Raw genomic sequence first — 27,531 nt, 5'->3', positions numbered from 1 at the left:
ATGTGATCTGGAGTTAAAAATAGAACACCTGGGGGGCGTGGCCAAGATGGCGACGGAGTAAGACGTGCCTGCGAGCTCCTCCGGCACCCCGAGCCCTTCATAGCTTTGTTTAGCGGTCTTGGGGCGATTTCAGCCCCGGCTTTGACTCTCCTGGGTCTCCTGAGGCGCCCTGCATTGGTTTGTCCCTTCTCCCGTCGAGCTACGACGCGGGACAGCGGACTTGGCCGAGGTGTTACTTTGGTGACGCACTTGCTCCGGAGCGGCCTACGGGGCTTTGTCTGGGCGGCTTCGACCCTTTGCGAGAGGGGACTCGAGACTTTGGCTGGCGACAGAGTGAAGCTCTTCTGTGCGTGTCCCCTACAGTGGCGCTGTGACAAGCCCGCCTGTGGTTCCAGTGACCCAGCCGGCAATTATCGCCGTACGGAGGTGACAAGGAGGCGCCGTCCTGTCTGGGGCCTTGCTGGACAGAGTCAGCGGCGAACGATCGGAGAAGTGGTGCCATCTTGCCTCCTATCTTCGGCACTGGGACGTCGCACCATGTCGACTAGGACTCGCCTGAATAAACCGGGGAAGGAAGGTCCCGGGAAGGGGGCGTCTGGTTCGCCCCCTGGCCCTGGCAAGTCACCGACCAAGGACGACGCTGACGGCCCGGTCACGAAGGCCTTCCTGATCGAGCTTTTTTCCTCCATCAGGGAGGATATCACGGAACTGAAAGCGCAACTGGCCTCCGACCTCCGTGAAGTCCGTCGTGATGTAGATGGCATTGGTGAGCGTGTGGCTACCCTGGAGGACCATGACTTGGGCCTCAGTGGGGATGTCCATCAGCTACAGCAGGACCTGCTCCAGCTTTGTGAGCAGAATCTGGATCTTCAGACCCACTGCGAGGATCTAGAAAACAGGTCCCGTCGCAATAACATTCGAATTAGAGCGGTGCCCTCAGATGGAGACGGTGGAAATCTGCGGGAATATGTGGAGGCTCTCTTTCTACACATCTTGGCGGAGGACGAACGCGATGAAGTCAAGCTGGACAGGGTACATCGGGTGGGCCTGCCGCGTGGCGCGCGCTCGCCGCCCCCGACATCTTGGTTTGTGTCCACGACTTTCAGCTGAAGGAGATGATTCTGCGGAAGGCGAGAGACACTAACAATTTGCTTTTTCGCGGACACAGCCCCCAGCTCTTTCAGGACCTGGCGGCCTCCACCCTGCAGAAGCGACGGGACTTTCGCCCGGTCACGGCTTTCCTGAGGGAACATGGGGTGTCCTACTCCTGGGGTCACCCCTTTCGGCTCATCTTCCGATGGCAAAATAGACTGGCGCAAGTGCGTACTGTGGCGGACGCCAGGGACCTGTTGGGAATGGAGGAAACATCTGCTTCGGCGGACGCTACTGCCTCACCGAGAAGACGTCGCCGCTCCCGATCCCCGCCTTGGCAGAGAGCGGGCCGACAGCGCACAGCGGAGGGGCCTTCCCCGTCAGCGAGCCAGAATGAGAGGGGAGATGCTTTGGCCTCGGTGGCCCAAGTGACTGAATCGAGCCGAGTGGACAGCTCCTCGGCGGCTTAGGCCCCATCATCAGCGGCCGGTGGGGGCCGGAGGGCTCTTCCATCTCAGGTACTCTGTGGGACTTTTCTCCAATGGAGGGTTACCCCGGCCCTGGAATCGGGGGGGCATTACCTGGGTCTTCTACCCCCGACCCTTACGGTCATGTCTGACTTTCATTGTTCTTTCTATACTTTTCTTTTTCCCTTTTTTATGGTTTGTTTTTGAGACTCCTGTGGGCTCCGATGGGCTTATTGGGGATGGACCCCAGTGGTGGTGGATTGGGACCTGGTGTGGCTGTGGTGTGTTTGGTTTGTCTCTAGAGTTGGGCTGCATTACTGGAAGCGCTGGGTGGGGAGGTTGGTCTCGATGTTGCCTGTTACGATAGGCTCTTGGAACGTTAAAGGCCTTAACTCGCCTCAGAAGCGTCAAAAGATTTGGAAATATATTCTAGATCATCAACTGGATGTGGTGGGCCTGCAGGAGACTCATTTGGCCCGCAAAGATGAATCCAGGCTCAAGCACAGGCAGTATCCCCTGATTTATAAATCATCTGCCACTACTAAGCACCGTGGGGTGGCCCTTTTGTTCCGATCTGCCCTTCAGTTTCAACCTGTGGGGGTGCGGGGGGACAAAGAAGGGAGGTGGTTGATGGTGAAGGGGATGCTCATGGGTAAACTTTGCACATGGGTGGTGGTCTATGCTCCAAATACGGGACAGCATGGGTTCCTTGAGACTCTCTTGAATGTGATTGGGGACTTTGGGGAGGGAGCGTTGATTGTGCTGGGGGATTTCAACTTGGTTTGGGATAAAGATTTTGATTGTTCGCATCAACAGAGGACTGAGACGGGTCTCTTTTCCCCGGAGCTGCGTGATACTTTGTTAAGTCTAGGCCTTATTGATAGCTGGCGCTCCCTCCACCCCCACACTAGGGACTACACGTTCTATTCACATGTTCACCACACATACTCCCGTCTCGACCATATTTTTGTGCATCAATCTTTACAGGGTGACCTGCGTGATAGCAAAATTTTTCCACTTTCAGTTTCGGATCATAGCCTTTTGGCGACATGCTTGAATTGGGCCCCTGATTCGTCCCCTCATCGCAAATGGTATTTCCCGGCATCCCTCACACGAGATGAGTAATCCTGCAAGAAGCTTCGGGCAGCCATTAGGGAGTTCTTTGAGCTGAATAAGACTGGCGACACCTCGATCTTTACCCAATGGGACGCCTTTAAGGCGTCGACACGTGGTACATGCATTGCTCTGAACTCCGCCCTGAATAGACTTCGGCGGGAAGAGAGGGAGGCGCTGGAGGCGGAACTGACCACATTGGAAACTGCACATAAGCAGAATCCTTCTAGAAGGACGCTTCGTCCTCTAGCAGCGGTACGAGGGAAGCTCAGGGCGCATTATAATAACCGAGCAGAATATACTCTTCTGCGCTTACGGCGCCTCTCCTACGCGCAGGGCAATAAAGTGGGGAAGCACTTAGCACGACAGCTCCGTGATAAACGTGAAAGAGAATATGTGGGTGGTATTCGGAACCACTTCGGGGTAGTGGAACACAAGGACGCGGATAAGGCAGCGCTCTTTGGTGACTTCTATGCTGCTCTGTACTCGGCGGACCGCTTGGTGCCGTCCGCCCAACGAGCATACCTGGAGAACCTGGCGCTACCGCAGGTCTCCAAGGAGTGGAATGACCTTCTGGAGGCCCCGATTACTAGGGAGGAGGTACTCTCTGCCATTCGGTCTCTCAAGCCGCATAAAGCACCGGGCCCGGACGGCTATACGGCCTCCTTTTATCAGACGTTCGCGTCCGAGTTGGGGGACCGTTTGGTGCTCCTCTTCAACACCATGAGGGATGAGGGCCACACCTCGGGCTCTATGGCGGAGGCTATGATTTCGATAATTCCCAAGATGGGGAAAGACCTCTCCAGGTGTGAATCCTATCGACCCATTGCCCTCCTGAATATTGATGCTAAGTTGTATTCCTCTATCTTGGCCGCCCGACTTAAGGACCTTATGACCGCTCTCATTCATCCGGATCAATCGGGCTTTATAAAGGGCCTGATTGAGAAGGCCGAACGCTTTCGGATTCCGGCTGTCCTGCTTGGCCTTGACGCCGAAAAGGCATTCGACCGGGTGGACTGGAACTTTCTCTTTAGCACTCTACAGGCATTCGGCTTTTCCCCCACGTTCATCACTATGCTCCGGGCCAACTATCACGACCCGCGTTCGAGGGTCATGGTGAACGGCCATGTCTCCCCATTTTTTGCTCATTCTCGAGGCACGAGGCAGGGCTGCCCCCTATCCCCCTTACTTTTTGCCCTTAGCATAGAGCCTCTTGCTATTAGGGTTTGTGAGGATCCGGATATTGTGGGCCTCCCCTTTTCGGGGGAACAGCATAAAATCTCTTTATTTGCTGACGATGTCCTTTTGTCGCTAGCTGACCCCGGGACCTCCCTCCCGCGGGTACAGGACGTGCTGTCCCAATTTGAGGCGGTGGCGGGGTTTCGGGTGAATACCGGCAAATCATACATACTTAATCTCACGCTCCCGCCCTCTGAAGTAGAGCGCATCCGACCGCTCACTCCCCTGGCCTGGGCGGGCTCCTCCATTCAGTATCTTGGGGTCCAGCTGACCTCTTCCGTCGCCACCCTATATGCAGCTAACTTTCCTCCTCTGCTGTCTCAGATACAGGCGGAGCTGACTCGCTGGAAACCTATGTTTATTTCTTGGCTTGGGCGTGTAAATGCCGTCAAGATGACGCTGCTCCCCAAGCTTTTGTACTTGTTCCAAGCCCTCCCCATTCCCTTGGACGGGGGTTTCTTTAGGCGACTGAAAACTATGATTTTGCGCTACGTCTGGCAGGGGGGCCGAGCCAGACTTTCCTTTCTTACGCTTCGCCGACCTCAGAGAAAGGGTGGAGCTGGCCTGCCGGACATGCTCCTTTACTATAAAGCGGCACAACTCCGGGTGTTGGCTGAATGGACTCAAATGGAGTCGGAGAAGCATTGGTTGCACATGGACAGGAGTGTGGCGGGGCGCTCTATTTGGGACCTGGTTTGGAAGGCGAAAGGGGATCGGCCTCGCAACGCATACATTAGCACTCCTACTAGCACCACTCTGAAGGTCAGGGACTCGATCTCTCATGACGAGCGGTGGACTTCCTTTCCTTCCCCCTTCACACCTATTCACTTTAATCCTGCATTCCCGCCGGCGCTAGTTGAGGGGCCCTTTGGCAGTTGGAAGGCGGGAGGCTGCCAGGCACTTACACACTTGTTTCATGGCTATGAGCCGCTCACCTTCCACAACTGCATGCGCGATTATGGTGTGCCACCTACTGAACGCTACCGCCATGCCCAGCTGCTGCATTGGGCACTGTCTCCTGAGGTGAGGGATGCTGCAACGAGGCCTCCCACAGCTTTTGAGACCTACATTACTCGCACGTCCTCCATGAAGGGGGTGATATCCTTTATCTACGATTTGCTGTTAACCACGGCTGTTTCACCTCGCCCTAGATACATGGAGTTGTGGGAAGGGCACCTGGGCAGAGATATCTCCGATGCAGAGTGGTCACATCTTTGGCGCGACCTACACACATTTAATCATTCGATCGATCTTAGGGTAGCACATATGAAAACTATGTTAGATTGGTATCTATATCCGTCCCGATTGAAAAGGATTTTTCCTTCAGCATCTGACAGATGTTGGCGGGGCTGTGGACTTTTGGGGGACTTCCGCCATATCTGGTGGGACTGCCCCATCATACGCCCCTACTGGGAGGAGATACTGTCCCATATTAGGGAGATCCTGGGCTACCCGGTTCCAGACTCCATTGGCTTTGTGCTCCTTGGCCTTAGGGACCCGCTTCTGGAGCACCAAACTAGGGCCGACAAGCACATCTTTTGGCTCTGCCTGGGAGCGGCCAAACTCACTCTGGCTGCCTCTTGGAAAAAGAAGGAGGCCCCGGCTCTTTCCCTTTGGTTTGCTAGACTTTGGAGGCTGCTGAGTGTGGAACGGATGGCAGATATCTTTAGGAACAACTTTAAGGATTTTGCTTTCAGATGGGGCCCACTGGTCCGCTTTCTTTCTCGAGGGTTGCCGTCCGCTGTCTGCCCGCCCACTGTACGTGCCTTACATCTGTTTCAAGTATGATCCGTGCCTCCGTGAATGGTTGTTGTCTGGCCGCCACCATCGGGGGGGGGGGTGGGCGCACTGGGGGGGTTGGAGTCTCTGGGGAGGGGGGGGTTTCTTTTTTTGGGTTTGCCTTTCCTTTCTGACAGGGGATGTGGACGATTTGCTTTTATGATATTGCACATTATGCTGATTCCCTCGAGGCCGCACTGCGGGGAGGCGTGCACGGACCTGGTCGACCTAGCCTCTGGATTACATTGACTTGCCCGATGCCATGCGGGCTTTCCCCTCCCGGCTTCTCAGAAGGCTTGACACTCTCTCGATCTGCATTTTTTGGAACTTCTTCTTTTTTTTGCACTATTGCGTACTGCCCTCTGTGTTGACACTGCTCAGCCCTTCATAAACGTTTCCTGCTGCCTGGCCTCTTTGTATTGACCCCTGCGTGGGTACATCTCTGATTTGCAATTTATGGGTCCTCATCCCCCCTTTCCTTTTTACTTTGTTTTGTTTTTCTGTTCCCTTAATAAAATATCTTTTACAAAAAAAAAAAATAGAACACCTAAAGTTCCTTATATGTGCTTACATTTTGATATTCAGTCCTCAATATTCTTGTACTACAATATTCTGGGGTTGATACAATCAGCAGCAAAGATCACCTGGTTAAATGAACAGTATGCACAGTTGGACCCCTAGTCCTGAAACAGTAGTGAAACTTTACTGTTTACACGGCTGCTATCTAAACAACTGAAATTATGTATTACTATGGCTAGCATAGAATTCTACTTACCCCCATGTAGAGAACTACATACAAGGAGTGAACACAAATGGCAACTATCTCCATATTTAAATTAGTGCTACAACTGGCTTAAATGCAATTTGCACACAAACAACACTAACTCATAGGCCTGAAGGTCCCATAGCTGTCAAAGACAAGATTTGAATATTTCCAAATGAAGTTAAAAGATATGGCATAGAACTCAACTCAATTATTAAGGTCCAAAATACAGAAACTTGGGAGGCCCGTTTTGGGGCTGTCACATACGCCACAAATTCTCCTCCTTGTTTTAGTTTACCTGAAAAGGTGGATAATTATAAATATGATTCTTCACAATAATTTGTTTTCTACAGCTATTTACTTGCTCTTACCAACAAAGTCATGGTCTGCATTGAGTTTTCATGGAACAAATCAGTGAACTCTGGATTTAGTAATTCTAGTTCAGTTCAATTAACCAAATCAGACTAAAACACCTGAAAACAATCATTTGCATAGGGCGCGTAGGTCCCTCATGCAAGTCACCAATGTAATATAATTTAGAAGCTTCAATCCAATTTCATGACAGGCATAAAACAAACTATATATCTTTAAAAAAATAGCATCTATGTATCTAGCCAAATGTCAGTCATTATTTTTGTGAGAAGCCTTCATGAATATACTCAGCAAGGAAATATTAGAAATGACAAAATGACTGCATGGTTGGTAATAACGTCAACATTCAAGTCTAATTCCATTAAATAAAAGTATTGAGGACAGTGAATCAAGGATACATCTGTGTAATCTGATTTCCAAATATGTAATTAATGCATGATGATCCAAACTGGTGGGTATTGATATCTTTACAATAAATATTTTAGTTTAGCACTGATTTCACACTGCCAGTACTCAGTCTACACTTGTCAACAAGTATAGCCAAGACACTTAGTGATACCCAGGGCAGGTTCTCGGAGGCCAAGTATCTGGCATGAGCGATCTGATCCCGGTCCAGTGCAATTCACCCTGATTACAAGCAGGGATAGAGAACCCCGGGAGTGGCGGATGGCCATGTGGCGATTGAGCAACATACAGGTGGTAAAGGCACTCGATGTTGCGACTGCGCACTCCTACTGAGAGAAAGAGTGCACACTGGAAAGTGCTTGTACAATCTGGGAAGCACATAAGGCCATGATGAGGGGCCTACTGTTCGCAGGAGAAGTGGGAGGCAGGAGAGAACAACTTAAATGCCTAGAGACACTGGAATAAGAGGTGGAGGCTTTGGAGAAGGAATACAGCACTCACCCACAACCTGTCAGGCCCCAGAGGAGGAGATTAGACAATTCATGCACAACTGCCCAGTGATGACCCTGAGTCATGCCCAACAAGAAATGCTGCGGGCTGACATTACAGAGGCAGAAATTATGGTGGAACAGGCTCAGATCTAGGCAGGGTCGACCCGTGGCCAGAGTGGGCTACCAATAGAACTCTTTCACAAAATAGCCAGTAGAGTTGCCAAACCGGTGCTCTCGAAGTACTGCGAGGCACGCCGTATCCAGACGCTCCCAGCAGATTTATGCATGGCAACCATTGTCCTCATATTCAATGTAGGGAAACCTTAAAATAAATGTGATTTATATAGATACATTTCCCTTCTCAATGCAAATACAAACATCCTTTCCATGGTGCTGGCCAATAGACTACATGCGGTGGTGACTGACCTGGTTCATGCAGATGGGCTTTATGTCACATCTCTCGATAAAACAGAACCTGAGGTGCCTACATAACAACATAGGACAGACAGGCACAGAGGGGAGACCCTGCGCCATCGTGTCATTGGGCGCCAATAAGGCGTTCGATTTGTTGAATTGGCCTTTCCTGTTCTTACTCTTGGAACCAATGAGGTTTGGGCCTCGGTATATCACTTGAATTAAATTGCTCTATAAGGAGCCTCAGGCCAGGAAAGTCAACGTCTGCCTCTCAGAAAGGTTCCCTACTGATTGACAGGGATGCCCTCTTTCGCCGATGCTTTTCTCACTGGCAGTGGAAACCCTGGCAGAAATCATGAGGATAGATGCACAAATTTGGGGTTGGACGGGAGACTCAGGTTGGGGAGAAAGAATATTGCTTGATGTAGTCAGTATACTGTTTTACCTGATGGAAACGGAGCGATCTCTAGCTCACGTTCACAAACTATTCCAAGTATTTAAGGAATTCTCAAGATTTGCCAATTAACAGAAGACATCCCTCCTCTTCCCAATGGGTGGCTGGAGGCAGCAATCTCCGCTGCCTTTGCCCTTACGAGTAGAACCTCACCGGTTCGAGTATTTGGGTATACGGATCATCAGAGATGCTGCGTCATACACACAGGTCAACCTCTTCCTGCTGATTCAGAGGCTGGAAGGAGACATTGAACACTGGAGCATGTTACCGCTGTCCCTATTAGGAAAGGGTGCCATGTTTAAAATGATTGTTCTCCCCTGGCTGTCGTACCTGCTGCAGATTAGTCCTCTCAGAAGGCACACGACTAAGACAAGTGGGTGCCCTGAAGGACACTTCCAATAGGAGTATCAAATGCCGACTACTCAGTGGCTGAAATACAGATAACTACAGCATGCTTTCCTTGGGTGCATAGATAAAGAGGAGGAGACAAAGGAGAATTCTCCGTTGGAAAGGAGAATGTTTGATGGGCGAGTCTGACAGAAACTGACATCTCTGAAATAAGGCACACTGCAGCGAAATAAATAGGGGGTATTAACACATCTCAAGGATAGTGGAAGTTGATGACGAGGACTGGCAGCAGGCATTGAGCTTTCCAACGTAAGTCACAACTAAGCACAGCTACCGACTAATTAAATGAGATCTCCTCTACAAGACGTACTACATCCGAACATTGCTTCACAAAAGTGGCAGGGGGTGAGACCCATTGTCTTAGGAAGTGTGGTATGGAGGGGGCACTTATTCATACCTGGTGGCACAGGTTGTGAGATCCCTGGAGGGAGCAGTTGGAGATACCTTCGAGTTGAAACCCCAAACGGCTCTGCTGGTAGTATGGGGGCCCTCAGACCTCATGAGATATCAGAAGATTCTGGTGAATGTGGGATTTATGGTGGCAAAGAGGTACATCGCCCAGAGATGGGGATGTGAGACCCCCATCACTTAGAGAATGGAAAGTGGGGATGGAACACTGTAAAATTCTAGTTTGAGAGGTCTAAAAGGGAAGAGGTTGTAAAAGAAGTTTGAGAAGATCTGGAGACATGGAATCCCGGGGGTATAGGCTAGCTACCGAACATATAGAAGGGAGTCACACCAGGTGAGTTGCCTGGGGGCCGCGGGAGGGGTGGACTACGAGGGGGGAGGGACTGCATAGGCAAGAAGGAACACACTTAACTAGTCTGTCGTAGGCATTGGTATTAAGCAGCTTATTGGAGTACAGCAGGTCGCAGGGATAAAGACTTATACTGTATCGTTTAATTGGCACTGTGCTGCTGTGTCGGAATGGTGTTCATGTACAATTGTTATTTCACTATAAATGAAAATAAATAAAAATAATTTGAAAAAAACTAGTATTGGTAAGAACATGGACTGTGGTTGAGACTCAGCACCTCTTTTATTTTCTGCTTGTAAATAAGATGCAAGCAGTCTTGAAACAGGCCACTTTGTGTGCCTCAAAGATCGACAACGAAATTATTCTTTCATTTCTAAGCCACTGTGGTAGTACTTGTGCTATTAACATATAACGAATTGGGGAAACCAATAGAAACTCTTCAAATGAACTCAGAATAATCCTTATGAGAAGTTGAGTTTGAGAAGGTAAAGGAGGGTGAATATTCCATTGATTATTTCAATGCATTCCCAAGATCAGAGAAGTGTAACTAGTTTAATGGGAGCAAAGTCCTACACATGGCTTAGAAATGCTATGCCATCCTACACTATAAATTACTCCTACTGTCCCTATGTCCTTCCTCCATAAACTAAACAATAACATGTGTGTGTATTATCTATAAAGTGCTCCATCCTTTTCCTTTTCTGTTTAGTGGGGGTCTGATGATTGGGGGACATCCATAATACATCTATTACGAATGACATTGGCTACAGGCCAATAGATCCAGGCTATATGGTGAAGAAAGTGCCAGGTCAAGTAGATGTATTGATAATCTTTTTTAGTCCTTTTTATTGAATCCAGTGTATTTCGTAAACAAGACTCTTTTCTCTTCAGAGTCATTCAAAGACGTAGTACAAAATAGAGAGCAAGAGATTTCCAGTAAAGCCGCCAAAATTGGCTTTTCAGCCTGGGGCTTCCTCAGGGCTGTTGCGTCAGTTGTAATTTACAGGGTTCACATGCATGTATAATATACATGTTTACCGCAATGCCAAAACGCATTTTAGCTATCATGTATGATTCACAGCGATAGAATGCATGCATAATGAACATGTTTGCAGACACACCAAGAAACATTAATGCACACTTCGGCAATCATTCAAATTAGGAAAATAAAACAGATAAATACAGAGAGAGAACAAAGAGAAAAAAGATCAAAAGAAAAAAGAGACAAGAAAAAATAAGGAAAAAAACAAGACAAAAGAAAAAAGAAAGAAGAAAGCAAAGAAGAGGATAAAGAGAGTAAACATGAGTCATAGTGAAATATTCCATCCAAAAGAGGCGAGGGAAGGAAATATATAAAAGTAATACGATATGTACGTCAATTCGGTTAAGTCGTCAAAAAAAGTCAATCAAAAGCCACATACAAAAGGAATACATCATAGGTTGAATGTATACATACAGTTATGTTGTTGCATAGTTGAGAACTGTATATATAAGTCCATACATAAATGTAAAAAACATTATTGAAATGTCAAAACATTAACACATATCACACTTTATAGATTCCATGTATTTAAGCGAGAATGCAAATGAATGAGTAAAAATATGGCTCCTTCTTATTGTGGATAGAAAAACTTTACTGTCACCCTTGGGTACATTAGTGATGTTATGTTTTGGATGTTAACTTCTGGCGTCGCTATATCGACGACATCCTCTGCATTTGGCAGAGAGCATAAGATCACTTAATGAGATTTCTACAGAAACTGGATGATAACCCATGGATGATCAAAACGACTTACAATTTCTCCAAAACCGAAATAAACTGCTTGGACCTAACATTCCATGTCAAAGATAACAAACTACATAGCAAACTCTACAGAAAGGACACAGCAGTAAATTACATATTATGGGATGACTGTTGTCATCCAAAACATAACATCACTAATGTACCCAAGGGTGAATTTCTAAGAATCAGAAGAAATTGCAGCGAAGAATCAATCTTTGAACAAAAATGTAAAGAAACAATAACAAGGTTTGAGAAAAGAGGCTATACACCACATCACCAACAATCCACAATGAAAACCATCTCAATGATAGGAAGATCTACTACTGAAGTACCGGGTTTTAAGAACCCAGCGGTGCCAGGGTACACACCCGAAGACTTCGAGTTCTTCCTGTTTCAGACTACAGACACACAGAGCCTTCTAGGTGAAGTCAAAGATCGTATTTATTGGCTGCAGCCAGTAACAGGTATCCTCGAAGTACAACATGGTGTATGTTCTCAGGAGACTGCTCAATCTTACAAAGCCAGCGTTCTCTTTTTATACAAAATATTATGCTTTAGGGAAACATTCCTTATTTTACAGTTGACCATTCACATATTTCCACTACAAAAAAAAAAGCAGAGTCATGATGACAAGCCCTTATTTCAGTTTGTTCAGCTCACAATCAACTATCCGGCAAGGCCCAATATTTCCATCAGATATCGACGGACCCCTAATAAAAACGGGCACCTCCTCATCGTAAAGCAAGTCATAAAGAAAGAAACAGAGACAGGTGTATGTGAGATTGGACATAGTTTGTGTGCGATGAAAGGTTTATGACATGTTGTGCTTCGATGCTAATCTCGTTCGGCCACTGGGAAAGGAACTGGCCGAACAGGTTTGGCTTCAGGCAATGGACTCAGCTCGCCCAGGTCACAGAGGAGTCAGCGAAGGTATACGTGTCCTTCTGACCCGATCTTGGCTTTAGTCTTTTAGCCTAGGTGAGGGCAATCACAAAATGGCTGTCATTCACAAAATGGAACCCGAGGGTTCAAGACAGAAACTCCGATTCCAGGGTGATTTCGTCACTCGAATATGACGGAAATGCTTGTGCATAGTATCTCAATCATTACCGGTCTGTTGATACCAAAATCGTCATGGTACGACGATGTTTATAACACGTATCCAGAATCTTCAGTACTACACTACTTTGACTCAGAAACAAAACCAACAAATAATAAAGTATGATATGTGCTAACGTTTTGGCATTTCTATAATGTTTTTTACGTTCATGTAAGGACTCATATGTACGGTTCTCAATTATGCCACAACATAACCGTATGTATACATTCAACCAATGTATACATTTCCTTTTGTATGTGGCTTTTGATTGACATGTGTTTGATGACTTAACCAAATTGACATGTATATATCGCAATACTGTTATATTTTCTTTCCCATCTTTTCGGATTGAATATTTTACTGTGACGTATATTTACTCTCTTTCTCCTCTTCTTCTCTCTTTTCATCTTCTTTTATTTTTTTATTTTTTTCTCTTTTTTCTTTTTTCTCTTTGTTCTCTCTCTGTATTTACCTATTTTATCTTCCTAATTTGAATGATTTCCGAACTGTGCATTAATGTTTCTTGGCATTGCTGCTAACATGTATCTTATACATGCATGCTAACCCTGTGAATCACACATGATGGCTAAAATGCTTTTTGGTGTTGCGGTAAACATTTAAAATATACATACATGGGAACCTTGTACATTACAACTGACGCAACAGCCCTGAGGAAGCCCAAGGCTGAAAAGCTCATTTTGGGAGTAAAAAACGTGTTGGCGGCTGTACTGGAAATCTCTTGCTTTCTATTTTACATTACGTCTTTGAATGACTCCGAAGAGAAAAGAGTCTTGATTTTGAAATACACTGGATTCAATAAAAAGGACAAAAAAGGTTATCAATACATCTACTAGCTCTGGCACTTTCTTCAGATTTACAATTAATGGGGAAGGGGTCTACCATTGCCAAGGACAAGTAAACACCAAAAGAAATTCTCATTTACATGCAGGAGTGCACACAAATTCTGGATCCATCAACCCCATCCAGGCTATATGGTGCAGCAGATTATTATTGCAAGACTGTTAACTTCTGTTTCTGTGGGGAGAGTGGCTATTGCCTTTCCAAATCCTCAAGCACTGGTCTCTTGCCGTAGTCATGTATGGAATCTGACTATGTGTGGTTTATTGATACTGGGTGAGTGGTGGGCTACATTAGATCTAGAGTGCATGCAGAACAAGCTGGTGGTCATCCTTCAGCAGTTTGTCTTAGTTAATTGAGGACATGCTATCCTGCACGTTCTGATTCCTAAGCCAACTTCATGAAACTATATGTATTTGGTGGATGAGGAGAAAGCTGTCAACATATTCCCTTTGTCACATTAGTTTTCCTCCTGCTCTAGTGACCCCACTTATCCCCTGCTTCCTAGGTTGCTACTAGTGTCCAAGACAATGAGTACAGATGGAGAGATATGTCTGCTGAATCAAGAAGACAACCATGACCAGTTCACTAGTCTGACTACTGATTATTGGCTTCAGAATCCAGGAAAAGTTGAAAAACAAAAGGAAGACACAGTTCTTCAAGATTGTACTAGCTTGTACTGCAAGATTTGTATAGGGCTTCTTGCCCCAGTTGATGCCCCAAAGCACTTCTGGGTCATCAGCTAAAAATCAACCCTCCTTGTTGTAAATGATTGATATTGTGTGTGGAAACAATGTCCATTGTCCATCATGCACGAGGGCCGGTAAAGTGCTCCAATCATGTCATAGCACACTTGTGGTTTTGCTTAATCACTGAGTGAAGCAGAGAGAGTAAAAAAAGATAAAGTTGCATTTTCAGACAAGTACCATCTTCTTGGTGGTTGTGCTTGGCTGGTAGGTTGAGGGTTTGTATTACGGCCTACGAGAAAAGTAGTTGGTATCACATTGGAAATTCGGAGCAATGCTCCAGGAGTGTGACCTCAATCTTGAAGGAGCACTTATGCATGGAGCGTGATACAACAGAGTATGATAGATGAAGTCAAACTTGTGGATACATACTATCTTCCTCTAATCTCCTCAATATGTGGAAACAGCAAGGGTAATCCCTCAAATGATAATTGTATCTACGCCATGCAATCGTAATAATAAATATCACCTTCTTTAATACAATGACACTCTACAATGAGTCCTTATGTATTGGCTTACCATGCAATCACCCACTTGCAGCTCGTCAATTCTGATGTAAACAGCAGCATTAAAACCTTTGTGGATTGTACCGTAAGGTGTGGACAGCATCATGGACTGCTTTCCTGCTAATGCAGCTTTGTGAATTCTGACAAGTGAGGACCAAACACAAGAAGAACATTTCGTTGTTGAAATACTTTATTCGATATATTTATATCATAAAAGTACATACATTAATTTCAAACCTAAAATCACTATTAACTAATGTATCAAATTCAGAAATATAAAAGACAATAAAATATAAAAACCTGTAGCGGGAATTAAAATACGACAGCAATAATATACATATAAACTTTCTACGGAGGCAAGATCTAGGCTTTGTTTGAATTTAACAACATAGTACGTGTGAGCCAAGCACTTGATAAATATTTTGCAACCCCACATACAATAAACAGAGATGTTGTGTCTGATGAGAGGATGCGTAGGGCAAACCTATAGTCACTAACTCCCAGCTCCCTAAATACTGGTTTTAACCACCTCGCTCTAGCCCTCTTGTAAGCTTTACAGGCGAACAAAAAGTGCGGTAAGGATTCAGTCACACATGAGCAGCTAGGGCAGGTAGAATGTGAAACCCGCATTCCTTTCCAGCCATCAGTGAATTTGTTATGAGGGGGTGTCACATACCTCATTTTCAGAAAAAGTGATCTATCTTTGGGAATTTGGATGAAATCCAAAAATGGTTTGCGCTTCCTAGTGGGCTTATGTTCCAAAAATGGAATAGTTAGGGCTCCCCACTTTATGTTCTTTAGTTCCTCAGCTTGTACCCACTCCCAATAGATTTTTTTTACAACTTGCTTAGGTGGCGGGGACTGGGATATCCAAAATTCGGCCAGACCCAGCTTCACGACAAGCTGCCTCAATTTGTTAAGCCACTGTATCTAATTTGCACTATTCAGAGCAATCAGTTCGTCCATCACCAAGGCGTAATTTGCCAGTTCTGGTGTCCTTCTCAGGCGCACCCAGAACAGCAAGGGGCGGAGGCGAACTATGTCTGAAATCGAGCGTTTGCCCATGTCATGAAAAAGGGACTTCAATGGGGTCGAGATGGGGAGGGAAACTAGGTCCCTCAGAAACTTATTCTCGGCTCTGACCAAATCAACTATATTCTCACAGCCCCATAGTTCAGACCCGTAAACTGCAGAGGCTAACGCATTTCCTTCATAAACAGCAAGAGCCGGAGCTATAGGCCTGCTGACGGACATTCGCTGGTTTCTCAGAATTACACCAGATATTCTTTTAAGGTTTAGGAGCATTTTGGCAACATGGGAGTCCCATTTCATTTTGTTGTTGATCCTGACTCCCAGGTAGTCGAATGCCTCCACCACCTCTAGCGGCGACCCATTGAGAGTAATATGGATTCTCTTTGTTTTTTTAAGTTGGGGCAACACCATCAACTTTGTTTTGGTAGTATTATTAGACAGCCCACGTTCGTTGCAAAACACACTAAATCTGTCCAACAATTTCTGGAGTCCCGAGGGAGTTTTGGACATCAGGAGGGTATCGTCTGCGAAGAGAAGGGTGGGTGTTTTATCCCCTGCCAGGACCGGGGCATCGGCAGACTCCTCCCTCAAATGGTCAACCACCCCCGGGAGAAGAGTGTCGGGCCATCACACAGCCCTGGCGCACCCCTCTATTCACAGGTACCCTCTCTGTTAACTGCCCCTGACTCCCCCATCTGATTCTGGTGTAGTTATCCTGATGGAGTTTAACAATAAACTCCAGGAGGGAACCCCATGTCCAACAAGACCTTCCTGAAGAACCGGGATTTAAACCCAGCGGCGCAGGGGGCACGCCCAAAGTCTTCGGGTTCACTTGTCTTTGAATACTGCGACACGGGATACTTCTTGGTGGCGTCAAAGATCAAATGTATTAGCTGCAGCCAGTAGCAGAGGTCCTAGAAGTACAAAACAGTGTATGTTCTCAGGAGACTGCTCAACTTTACAAAGCAGGTCGTCCCTTTTTATGCCAAAAATTGTGCTTCAGGCAAACATTCCTTATTTATAGTTTGATCACTCACATGTTTCCACGACAAACGCATTTGCATGATGACAAACCCATTTTTCAGTTTGTCCAGCCCATAATTAATCATCAAACAAACCCAAGATAAACATTCTTCTTTAGACAAGCCGGACAAGCCCATAATAAAAGGCCTGCATCCCACATCATAAATAGACCATAAAGAAGGAACAGAAACAGACAGGAGTAGGATAAGGCATGTTTGTGTGCAGTAAAAACTTTACAATGTCCTGTGCTCTGATCCTTAAACTTGATCAGCTAAAGGGCAAGAACTGGTTTGGCAAGGTCAGCTTCAGGCAACAGGGTCAGTTCACTCAGGTCAAACAGAAGTCAGCACAAACTCAAGCTAATGTGTACGTGTCCCAAAGACTCGTTTGGCCACAGTCATCAGCCTATGTGAGGGCAATCACAAAATGGCTGCCATGGACAAAATGGAACCCAAGAGTTTCAGAACGAAATTGTCAAATACACAGTGAATCCATCAGTGTAACATGACGAAAACACTCATGCTTGCTGATCTCACTGTTTACGGTTCGTTGTTACCAAAATCGTAACGGAACCATAACCTTTATGACCCAGGTTCAGAATTCACGGAACCTCAGACCCTCCTTTTGCCCTTACGTAGGCAATAACCTAAACTCACGTCAATCTGAATCCAGGTCTATATTCATCAGATCATCAAGATGTTGCTGTAGCATCATCCTAGTACTTAGTAACTCTCTCTGGACAGGTCTCCTTGCACACGAAGTAGCACACAGGCCACATATAGCAGGAGCACACTGTACGCAAAGACAGAACAGGAAAAGGATAGCTAAGATCATCCCGATGACCATCAGAATCTTCCATCCCCAGGTGGATAACAATCCCCAAAACCATCCCATTACTGACCAATCTCCTTCGTCTACATGTACAGACTCGGAGATCTTATGTAGCTTGGAAATAGCCTGGCACACTGTCGGAGCGTTGTCTGGAATGAAAACGCAGCAGCTCGATTGAATCAATTTACATACCCCTCCTCTATCTGCAAGTATGACATCTAACGCGACTCTGTTCTGAAGAGTCATAAGGCGATCCGACTGGAGCTCAGCAGTCAAGTTACTAAGGGTACCGGCAGTTTCAACTATGGTGGACTCAACCACTCTCGTCAATTGCCGTATGTTCCTGCTGTTAACCATAGGTCCCCAGAAAGGCAGAAAACCCTTCAAGGAATCTCCTAATTCTTGTCCTGCAGTATCTTCCTGACTGAAGACACCTCTAACAACTCTCGTCTTGTAGTAATCTGCCGCGGCTGTATACGTAGGAGGCAACAGGAACGAAACAAAACATGTGCCCGAGAAATCAGGGGGCAACCATGTGTACGCTCTATCGTAACAGACAAAATAGGTACCCTTAGCTGCTAAAAACGATGGGGAAGTCTGGGAGGCAAAAACATACGTCTCTTTGCAAACACTCTTCCCTAACTGAGCTCTCAGATTCTTGCCATTACCTTGCAGACAGTAATGACCCTGATGGGGTACAATCCAAATCGGAGAGGATCTTTTTGCTCGCTGGTTCTCACTCAGACTAACTCCATATCCAGTCACGTTCCATCCAATATACGCTAGTGTCTCATCTTTCGGGATAGTCTCATAGGAATCTATTCCTCTAATCATATCTACTATTCCCTTAGCTAGAGCACTATTCTTTGGATTATCTTTCACAGAACGTAGGGGATAGACTTCATGAGCATAAATGAACATCGTTCTGTATGCCCATACGGAACCATTGTAACTAAAAGGCAAAACCAGGTAAGGAATACCTTTATCGGTAGTATGGGGCATAAGGCCACACACCCAACAATTAGTCGTGTTTATTACTAGCTGGTGTTGGTGCAGAAGCTGAACAAAGGAATTATTAGCAAATTCCAGGCTTCTAACAGTTTCATGTTCGGGCAGAGGGTGAAAAGAATGTGAAGAAACAGTAGGAGGAGGCATAGGTTGTGTAGTGGGCATGAACGTCACTTGAAAAGAGAATGTCACATATCCAATTAGAAACATCATTAAGCTAAACAGCATAAACAAACACGATATTATAAAACGTTTTCTGCTTATAACTGTACATATTTTGCTCTTGAAGCTTATTCTTTCAACAGGTCTCCCCATCTCGAAAAACTCCATCCTCTAATCGTGCTGCTCGCGGCGGTAGGGTGTTCCATGCTAAGGAATGCGTCTGTCAGTCCAGGGAAATGCCCTCAGACCAACCAGAACCGTCGACCTAATGTCTTCGGTTTGCACTCCAAAGACTTGACACCGCGACCCTACAGCTGAACCCGGATGGTAGTTCGAAAAACAAAAATCAAAATAGTTCCTCAGAGGAGAGCTTAACCTTCAAAATCAGAAAAAGAAAGAATTTATCATTTTATTTGTCCAACGACTCTCGGTCGCAAATTATAACGCTCTTTGCCAGGCAATGTCTGTTCTCGGAATAAGAGCTCAGGTTCAGAAGTGTCCAAACGATTCGACAGAGGCACAGCTTCTTGCAGAAAATTGTCGCTTTCTCGCTCAGTGTTCGTTCCAATCAAACGGGCATCGCTAAAAGGCACAAAACGAGGCACGGTCTCAGTGTCAAAATCAGGAAGTCCTTTCTGGACCCACCGGTCCAACGGCAGAGGCAAAGGAGCCCTCTTACAATGTGCGCCGTGGATCTAGTTCTTTTTACCGTGCACTCGTACTGCGGAACGGGTAGCCAAAAGAACTAAGTAGGGGCCGTTCCAACGGGGCTGCTCGTTCTTGGTCCGCTGGAAGTTTTTGACTAGGACCCAGGTGCCAGGTTCGATGGCGTGTCCTGGATCTTCAGAAGCTTGTGGCAGCGTATCGTGAACCTGTTGATGCAAAACACGCAATTTAGCCGTCAATTCGTTCAAGTAATCAAGCAATACAGGATGCTCTATCTTGCTAAATTTTGTCGGCCGCGGCACTCCCCAAATATTTGCCGGGCGACCAAACACTACCTCATATGGACTAAGTCCCATTCGTGAATGCACAGTCATTCTAGTGGACAAAAGGGCTAATGGCAAGGCATCTGGCCATTGTAAACCAGAGCTCGCCTGAATCTTTGCTAGTTTTAGCTTAAGGGTGCCATTGTAGCATTCAACTAGTCCAGCTGATTGGGGATGATTTGCAGCGTGAAACTTTTGCCTTATTCCTAACCCATCACACACTCTCTTCATCACTTGGCCCACAACTACACTCCCATTGTCACTCCAGATCATTCTCGGCAAACCAAACCTAGGGAAATATTCCTTGATAAGGGCTTTCGCTGTGGACAAGGCAGTGTTATCTTTCAAAGGGTAGGCTTCCACCCATCTCGTAAAAGAGCAAACAACCACTAACACATATTTCAGGTTGTTGCACCTCTCCATGTGGATGAAATCTAGCTGCAAAGCCTCGAACGGATACGTTGGAGGAGCAAAATGACCAGCTGGAGTTGGAGTTCCCTTACCAGGATTGTACATCAAACAAACCATACAATTCTTAACCAAATTCTCTGCACACTTAGGAATTCCAGCATTTTGCCATACTGGAGCTAACAACTTACAAATCCTTTTCACACTAATATGAGCCATTCCATGAGCCATCGTAACCACTGGAAGTACATACGCATCGGGTAACAACCATCGTTGATGCTCTGACAACTCAATCCAACAACCATTCGAATCCAATTTACCCTTACTTTCTCTCCATTCATTCAACTCTTTCTCTGTAGCTTCAGCTTGAATAGACTTCACACTCTCTATCGTATCTTCACACATACTTCTATCTGGAACCCATTTCGCCGGACCCGCAACACACATTCGACTCATCACATCTCTCGCAGTTTCTTTTGCAACTTCATCTGCAAACGCATTACCACAACCAACATCATCGGTAACTTTCTTATGCGCACTGCATTTCACAATCGCAATTTGCAACGGCAAAGTAAGAGATTCAAGAAGTTCATTCACCAACTAACCATGCTGAATCTTAGTTCCATGCGAAGTCAGGAACCCACGTTCTTTCCACAAACGTCCAAAACTATGAGCCACACCAAACGCATACTGGCTATCGGTATACACAGTCACTCGTTTTCCTTTCGACAACACACACGCTCTTGTCAATGCAATCAACTCTGCTGCTTGCGCTCAATTATGTGGGATACGCGCAGCTTCAACAATCGTATGCAAAGTTGTAACAGCATATGCCGCAGTCGTATCACCATTCGGAAGCTTAAAGCACGAACCATCAACCCATAAAGTACCATCACATTCTGCAAGAGGAGTGTCCCTAAGGTCTATCCTGCCTTTCGTTTCTTCCTCTGTCCTAAGGAAGCAATCATGCTGTTCAGAAACATCTGTCTCAACGGAAATCGGCAACAACGTAGCTGGATTCAACATGTTGCATCTCTTTATATGCACATGACTCGCTAAAAGTGTCAACTCGTAACCTGACAACCGAGCACTAGTTAAGTGCTGTGTCTTTGTTCGATTCAATAAGGTATCCACTGCATGTGGAACCATTACAATCAATGTATTGTCCATCACCAAACCAGCAGACTGTCGAATCGAAACAGCCGCTGCTGCTGTAGCTCTCAAACAACTCGGCAACGCTCTAGCTACTGGATCCAAAGTCGACGAAAAATAAGCACATGGACGTTGCTTATCGCCGAACTGCTGAGTCAAAACTGACAATGCATATCCCTCTCTCTCGTGGACATACAATGTAAAAGGCTTACTGTAGTCGGGAGTACCCAACACAGGAGCCGAACACAACGCATTGTGCAATTCTGAAAAGCTCTTCTGACATTCGTCATTCCAAGGAATAGGATTTGGAGTATTCTTAACAGTAAGTGCTATCAAAGGCTTCGCAAGTAACGAAAAATTAGGGATCCACTGTCTACAGTACGATGTAATACCCAGAAAAGCACGCACTTCTCTCTGTGTCCGAGGCACACTCATTTTCGCAATTGCTTGAATTCTTTCTGGGGTCAATCTTCTTCCCTCCTTCGATAAGAGGTGACCTAAGTAGGCAACTTCTTGTCGACAATATTGCAACTTCGAATGAGAAACCTTATGCTGGAAATCAGACAAATGACCCAACAACGACAAAGTAGCCTCTTTACAAATCTCTTCATTGTCAGCAGCAACTAACAGATCGTCAACATACTGAATAAGGGCAGCACCATCAGGTAAAACAATCGAATCAAGTTGTGTTTTCAAAGCCTGACTATAGATCGATGGACTCTCACAATAGCCTTGAGGAGCGCGCTTAAACCGGAAACTTCAGCCTATTAAATAGAAGCCAAAAATATCCCTACTCTCCTCGGCAATCGGGATGCTGAAGAAAGCATTCTTCAAGTCAATCACCGAAAACCAAGTAGCAGAAGCTGGAATCAAAGTCAGTAAAGCAGTGATATCCGGTACAACAGGGAATTGTGGAACTACAATCTTATTCACCTCGCGGAGATCGATCACAAACCTGTACAAAGGCGGCTGAGAAGAATCAGTACGTTTCAAAACAGGCAAAACCGGACTGTTGCACACATTACCTCTCGTCTCTTCAATCACATCTTTCTCAATCAGATCATAAAAGATCGCCAAAAGTGCTCTTTCACCATCGATGGAAATCCGATATTGGGGAATACGAGGCAATCTAACATTCGCTTTCAGCGTCACAACTTATGGCGGGATCTCCAAAAGACCCACATCATTAGGACCAGTAGGCCAAAGAGAATCAGGGAGAGAAGACAATTCAGCGGGAAGTCGGTCTTTAGACAAATACATCGGAGAGATTACTCTCTTTCCCAATGTAAGTTGTACTCCTGAAGGAGAACAATATAGCGTTGCATACAATCTTTTCAACAAATCTGATCCCAACAAGTTCTCACCACAACCTGTCGTCAGAATAAGGGGTGCTTCAAATTCACACGATCCAACAGAAAGAGACAAAGGACTAGAAATCGGATTACTAACCGGGGCACCAGAAAAACCTACTGAAACAGTCGTTAAGCCAGACAAAGGTGCGCCAGGGAGTTTAGAGTGCATAATAGAACTCTTCGCAGCACCAGTATCCAACAGAAAAAAAGGCTCTGACACACGTGATGCAATCACTTCAACATAAGGTCCACTCTGATCTACTGGAACTGAAACAACTCCCTCTCTTTGTCTATGGCTGTCCTAGCAATCATTACCATCCATATTCTCACCTTCTACATAATAATCCTCCGCATAGTACTGAGCCGTCCTACCAAACACACCATTCTGCTGATCAAAACTATTCATCGAATTCTGTGGAGGCAAGGGACGCGCATTCTGAGACACACCACGTCCTCTACCTCGCTGAGCTTGCTGAACACCTCGACCTCTCCCACCAGAAGCACCATTTGTGCGCTGTAGCAGAACTGGACAACTATTCTTGAAGTGACCCTCTTCTTTACAATACGCACACTGATTAGGGCCTACAGGAAAACGCTGTTGAGAAGACTCGTACCTTTGCGAGTTTCTCTGATACTGCTGAGGTTGCTGATAATCACGCCGATTATTACGAGGCGGATACGCTTGCTGCAAAAAAACCTTCGTCTTTAACTCTTTAGTCTTTTTGTCGGCTCTATCTTTCTCGTCCTTATCCCTATTCTCATAATACTGTGCAGTAGCCAATATCTGCGCTGACGAAGAAACAGCCCAAGAACTCTCAGAATCCTTCAACTTAGTGCACAATTCTGGAAGCAGATTATGCACAAATTTATCAACAAACAACCGTTGACCACCTTCCGTACTCATGTCCTGACCACTATGGCGATAAACGTTTCTTCAAACCTAGTGAAGAAATCAGACACACTTTCATCTTTCTTCTGCTTACATGCAGACAATTTGTCCCAGTTGACACACATAGCAGGCATCAAAGTTTTCATATAAGTAATAATCCTACCAGGGAGTTCTGCAACTAAAGGCTCAGGTTTCGCACCACAAACTTGTCGGCCATTTGCGGCACCAATATTATTCCATGTATCACCTAACTCTTGCGCATGATCCGTATGACGAATCAATCCCCATAAAGGCTGAGGAACTACATTTCCAAACAACATGTCTATATCAGCTAAATTCATAACGCATGAATCTGCAGTCTGTGATAATTCCTTATAGTACCCCGTAGGATTTTTACGGGGGTCAGGCAAAGTCTGCTTAAGGGCCAAAACTTCAGCTCGCTTCCATGGAACATGTACCCAAACACGCTAAAAATGAGCCGGCGCGGCTACAATACCCAACCCAGCGTCAGACTGAACTGCTTCCTTCCACAACGGAGGAACCACTCTCATTGGATATTGTCGCACTTTTCTCCTAACAGAAGGATCAGGCTCAAACAACGGCTGAGAAGGAGACTCACTCCTAAACAAAAACAACGTCGCAATTGCTCTTTCAACGTCAACACCCACTATAGTCCCCTTCGCAAACTCGGACTGTACACGGATCAACTCAGGCGGAGCCTGTCCTGAATCACCATCTTCCCATTCTTCACGAAGGAAAGTACACATTGTCCCAAAAACATATCTCTGCGTCGGTGCTTCCCATTGACGGAAGACATCCATAACAAACTCAAAATTATACCTCAAAGGATAAGTAACCCATTTACGCACTAAATGATCCAATACTGTCCACTCATCGGAACCAGACAATTGGCTACGCAATTGTTTATGCTCTGCAACAGGGGTCATACCCAATAACCCAAAAAGAGGAGAAAAGAGACCAGTAACAGTATCAGTCATTCTCTGTCAAACAGAAAGAGGAGGTGACGAAAGAACAGGAGAAAAAACAGGATGAGATAAAGTATGCATAGGAGTAGTAGCAGAAGGAGTAGACAATACAGGCATAGGAGTTGGAGACAAAGCAGGTAGAAAAATCGGTGGCCCTGGAGAAGGCTGCACCAAAGGAGTAGGAGCCAACTGAAGAGGAGCTGGTGGTGGTACAATAACAGGAGGCAAAGCAACCGGAGGTTGCGCAACTAAAGGTTGTGGAGGTGCTGTAGCACTCTGTACATAAGGGGGTGGCGAACTCAATAGATGTGACATCAAAGAATCTTTCTCAAGGTCCTTCGCTGCATCCTGCTGAGGAGACGGCAAAGCTGGATAACATTTATCAATCGCCAGTTTACGTTGCCTTTGCAGCTGCTCACTTGCTTGTTCTTCTTCGTTATCTCTAAACTGTATAGCAGCTTGCATTATTGAAATACCCTTCTCTCTTTTATTTCTCTTTGCCAATTTAATTTCTTTCTGTTTGGCTTCCTTTCGCCATAGGCGGAAAGAGTCAAACATCGCCGGCCGGGCTTTCTTCTTGAACAGTTTAACTTCTAAGTTATCTAAAATCTCCGCATCATAACTACCATATTGGGGCCACTTTAGGACACCATCCTTCCTAGTATATCTAATCCATACATCATTATACGTGATGGGGCCCACGCCATGTTTTAAATAGAGCTCATAGGTTGGAGTTCCAATCGGAGGCACCGGACACGAGTACTCCAATCGGTAATCCCTATTACAACCACAACAAAATATTTTTCCAAGTCTGCTAAGACCAGGCATCTTCGCTCACTAGTCTAGCTTCAAACTTCAAGGGAATATCGAATACGATAGCCTCGCGAATACACGAGTCCCTCGGCTTTGGAGCTTGCAAGTCCCAAATCAAAGATCCCAAGGGGATACCCAAAACAAAACTAAGGACTGGGAGACGCTCCACTCATACTTAACTGAAGTATCGATGACGTCGCCAGAAGACCCGTCTACCGTCTCGCTCTACAAATCACCAAAGGGCTCCAAGACGGCGACAGTCAGGGCAGCAGTCCTTCGTAGCCGTTGGAAAGCGGGGAACCTCGCCGCAAAGACTTTCGGACCACGACGACATACAGGGGTCGATGAAGTGGTAGGCCTTCCTCCAGAATTTTCACACAAAGCTCCTCACGATCTTCAGGCTTGGACCGGTACCACTGAAGTCGCCCCACGTTGGAAGCGCCAACTGAAGAACCAGGATTTAAACCCAGCGGCGCAGGGGGCACGGCCAAAGTCTTCGGGTTCACTTGTCTTAGAATACAGAGACACGGGATACTTCTTGGTGGCGTCAAAGATCAAATTTATTAGCTGCAGCCAGTAACAGAGGTCCTAGAAGTACAACACAGTGTATGTTCTCAGGAGACTGCTCAACTTTACAAAGCAGGTCGTCCCTTTTTTATGCCAAAAATTGTGCTTCAGGCAAACATTCCTTAATTACAGTTTGATCACTCACATGTTTCCACGACAAAAGCATTTGCATGATGACAAACCCATTTTTCAATTTGTCCAGCCCATAATTAATCATCAAACAAACCCAAGATAAACATTCTTCTTTAGACAAGCCGGACAAGCCCATAATAAAAGACCCGCAGGCCACATCATAAATAGACCATAAAGAAGGAACAGAAACAGATAGGAGTAGGATGAGGTATGTTTGTGTGCAGTAAAAACTTTACAATGTCCTGTGCTCTGATCCTTAATCTTGATCAGCTATAGGGCAAGAACTGGTTTGGCAAGGTCAGCTTCAGGCAACAGGGTCAGTTCACTCAGGTCAAACAGAAGTCAGCACAAACTCAAGCTAAAGTGTACGTGTCCCAAAGACTCGTTTGGCCACAGTCATCAGCCTATGTGAGGGCAATCACAAAATGGCTGCCATGGACAAAATGGAACCCAAGGGTTTCAGAACGAAATTGTCAAATACACAGTGAATCCATCAGTGTAACATGACGAAAACACTCATGCTTGCTGATCTCACTGTTTACTGTTCGTTGTTACCAAAATCGTAACGGAACCATAACCTTTATGACCCAGGTTCAGAATTCACGGAACCTCCTTCCACAGTTTATCACGGGGCACCAGATCAAAAGCGCTCTTCAGGTCTATAAAGGCCAGGTATAAATTCCCCTTCTTGATGGTCACAGATTTCCAGTATATTGCGCAAAACCTGAAAATCTGGTCCATTGTACCCACATTTTGACAAAAGCTCGCCTGAAAATGAATCAGTATGTTCCCTTCTTCAAGCCAAGATCCTATTCTGTTCATAATGACCCTGCCAACTACTTTCTGAATGGCATCTATTAAACTAATCGGCCTGTAGTTGGCAGGGTCCGCATTGTCGCCTTTCTTGTAGATGGTAATTACTTCCGCACCCTTCCATGAATCAGGGACAGAATGTCCATGAAGAATTAAGTTCATTAGAAGGGCAATGAAGTCAGACCACAGCTTCGGGTCATATATGAGTAGATCACCCGGTAACCCATCCGGACCTGCTGCTTTGGAAGGGGTAATACTCATAATATAGCATCATATACTTCCCGGGTTGCGAAGGGTTCCACAGGTGTATTCTTCTCTATGATAAAATCATTTTGTGGCCCCAAAGATTGGCCTATCTCAGCCTCATCACAATACAATTTTGAAAAATGAGAATGCCATTGCTGCTCGGTTACATGGTTGGGAGGGGCTCTACTCCCCTCCTATCAAGTTTATTTATCAGATTCCAGAACAGTGTAGAGCCCTTCGAGCAGGCAGCAATCTTAAGTTGTTGCCAATGCTCTTCCTCCCAGTCCTTCTTTGCCTTTTTAATACAATTATTATATTCCTTTCTGGCCACTCTTACTGCTATTATATCCTTCCTCCAAATGGAATTCGATATAGCCTTTCT

General features: G+C 45.7%; 1 protein-coding gene across 1 annotated transcript in view; it reads right to left on the bottom strand.

Moving 5' to 3' along the window:
• The window catches only part of LOC147730469 (cyclic nucleotide-binding domain-containing protein 2-like), an 822,009-nt gene that overhangs the window by 130,226 nt on the left and 664,252 nt on the right, over positions 1-27,531 (bottom strand). The window contains 1 exon segment of the mRNA XM_086954071.1: positions 14,760-14,855. Coding sequence (XP_086810197.1) covers positions 14,760-14,855 — 96 coding nt within the window.

The sequence above is a fragment of the Lissotriton vulgaris genome, chromosome 2_1 (assembly GCF_964263255.1).
Source record: "Lissotriton vulgaris chromosome 2_1, aLisVul1.2, whole genome shotgun sequence".
Classification (NCBI taxonomy): Eukaryota; Metazoa; Chordata; class Amphibia; order Caudata; family Salamandridae; genus Lissotriton; species Lissotriton vulgaris.
This window is presented reverse-complemented; position numbering and strand designations above follow the sequence as displayed.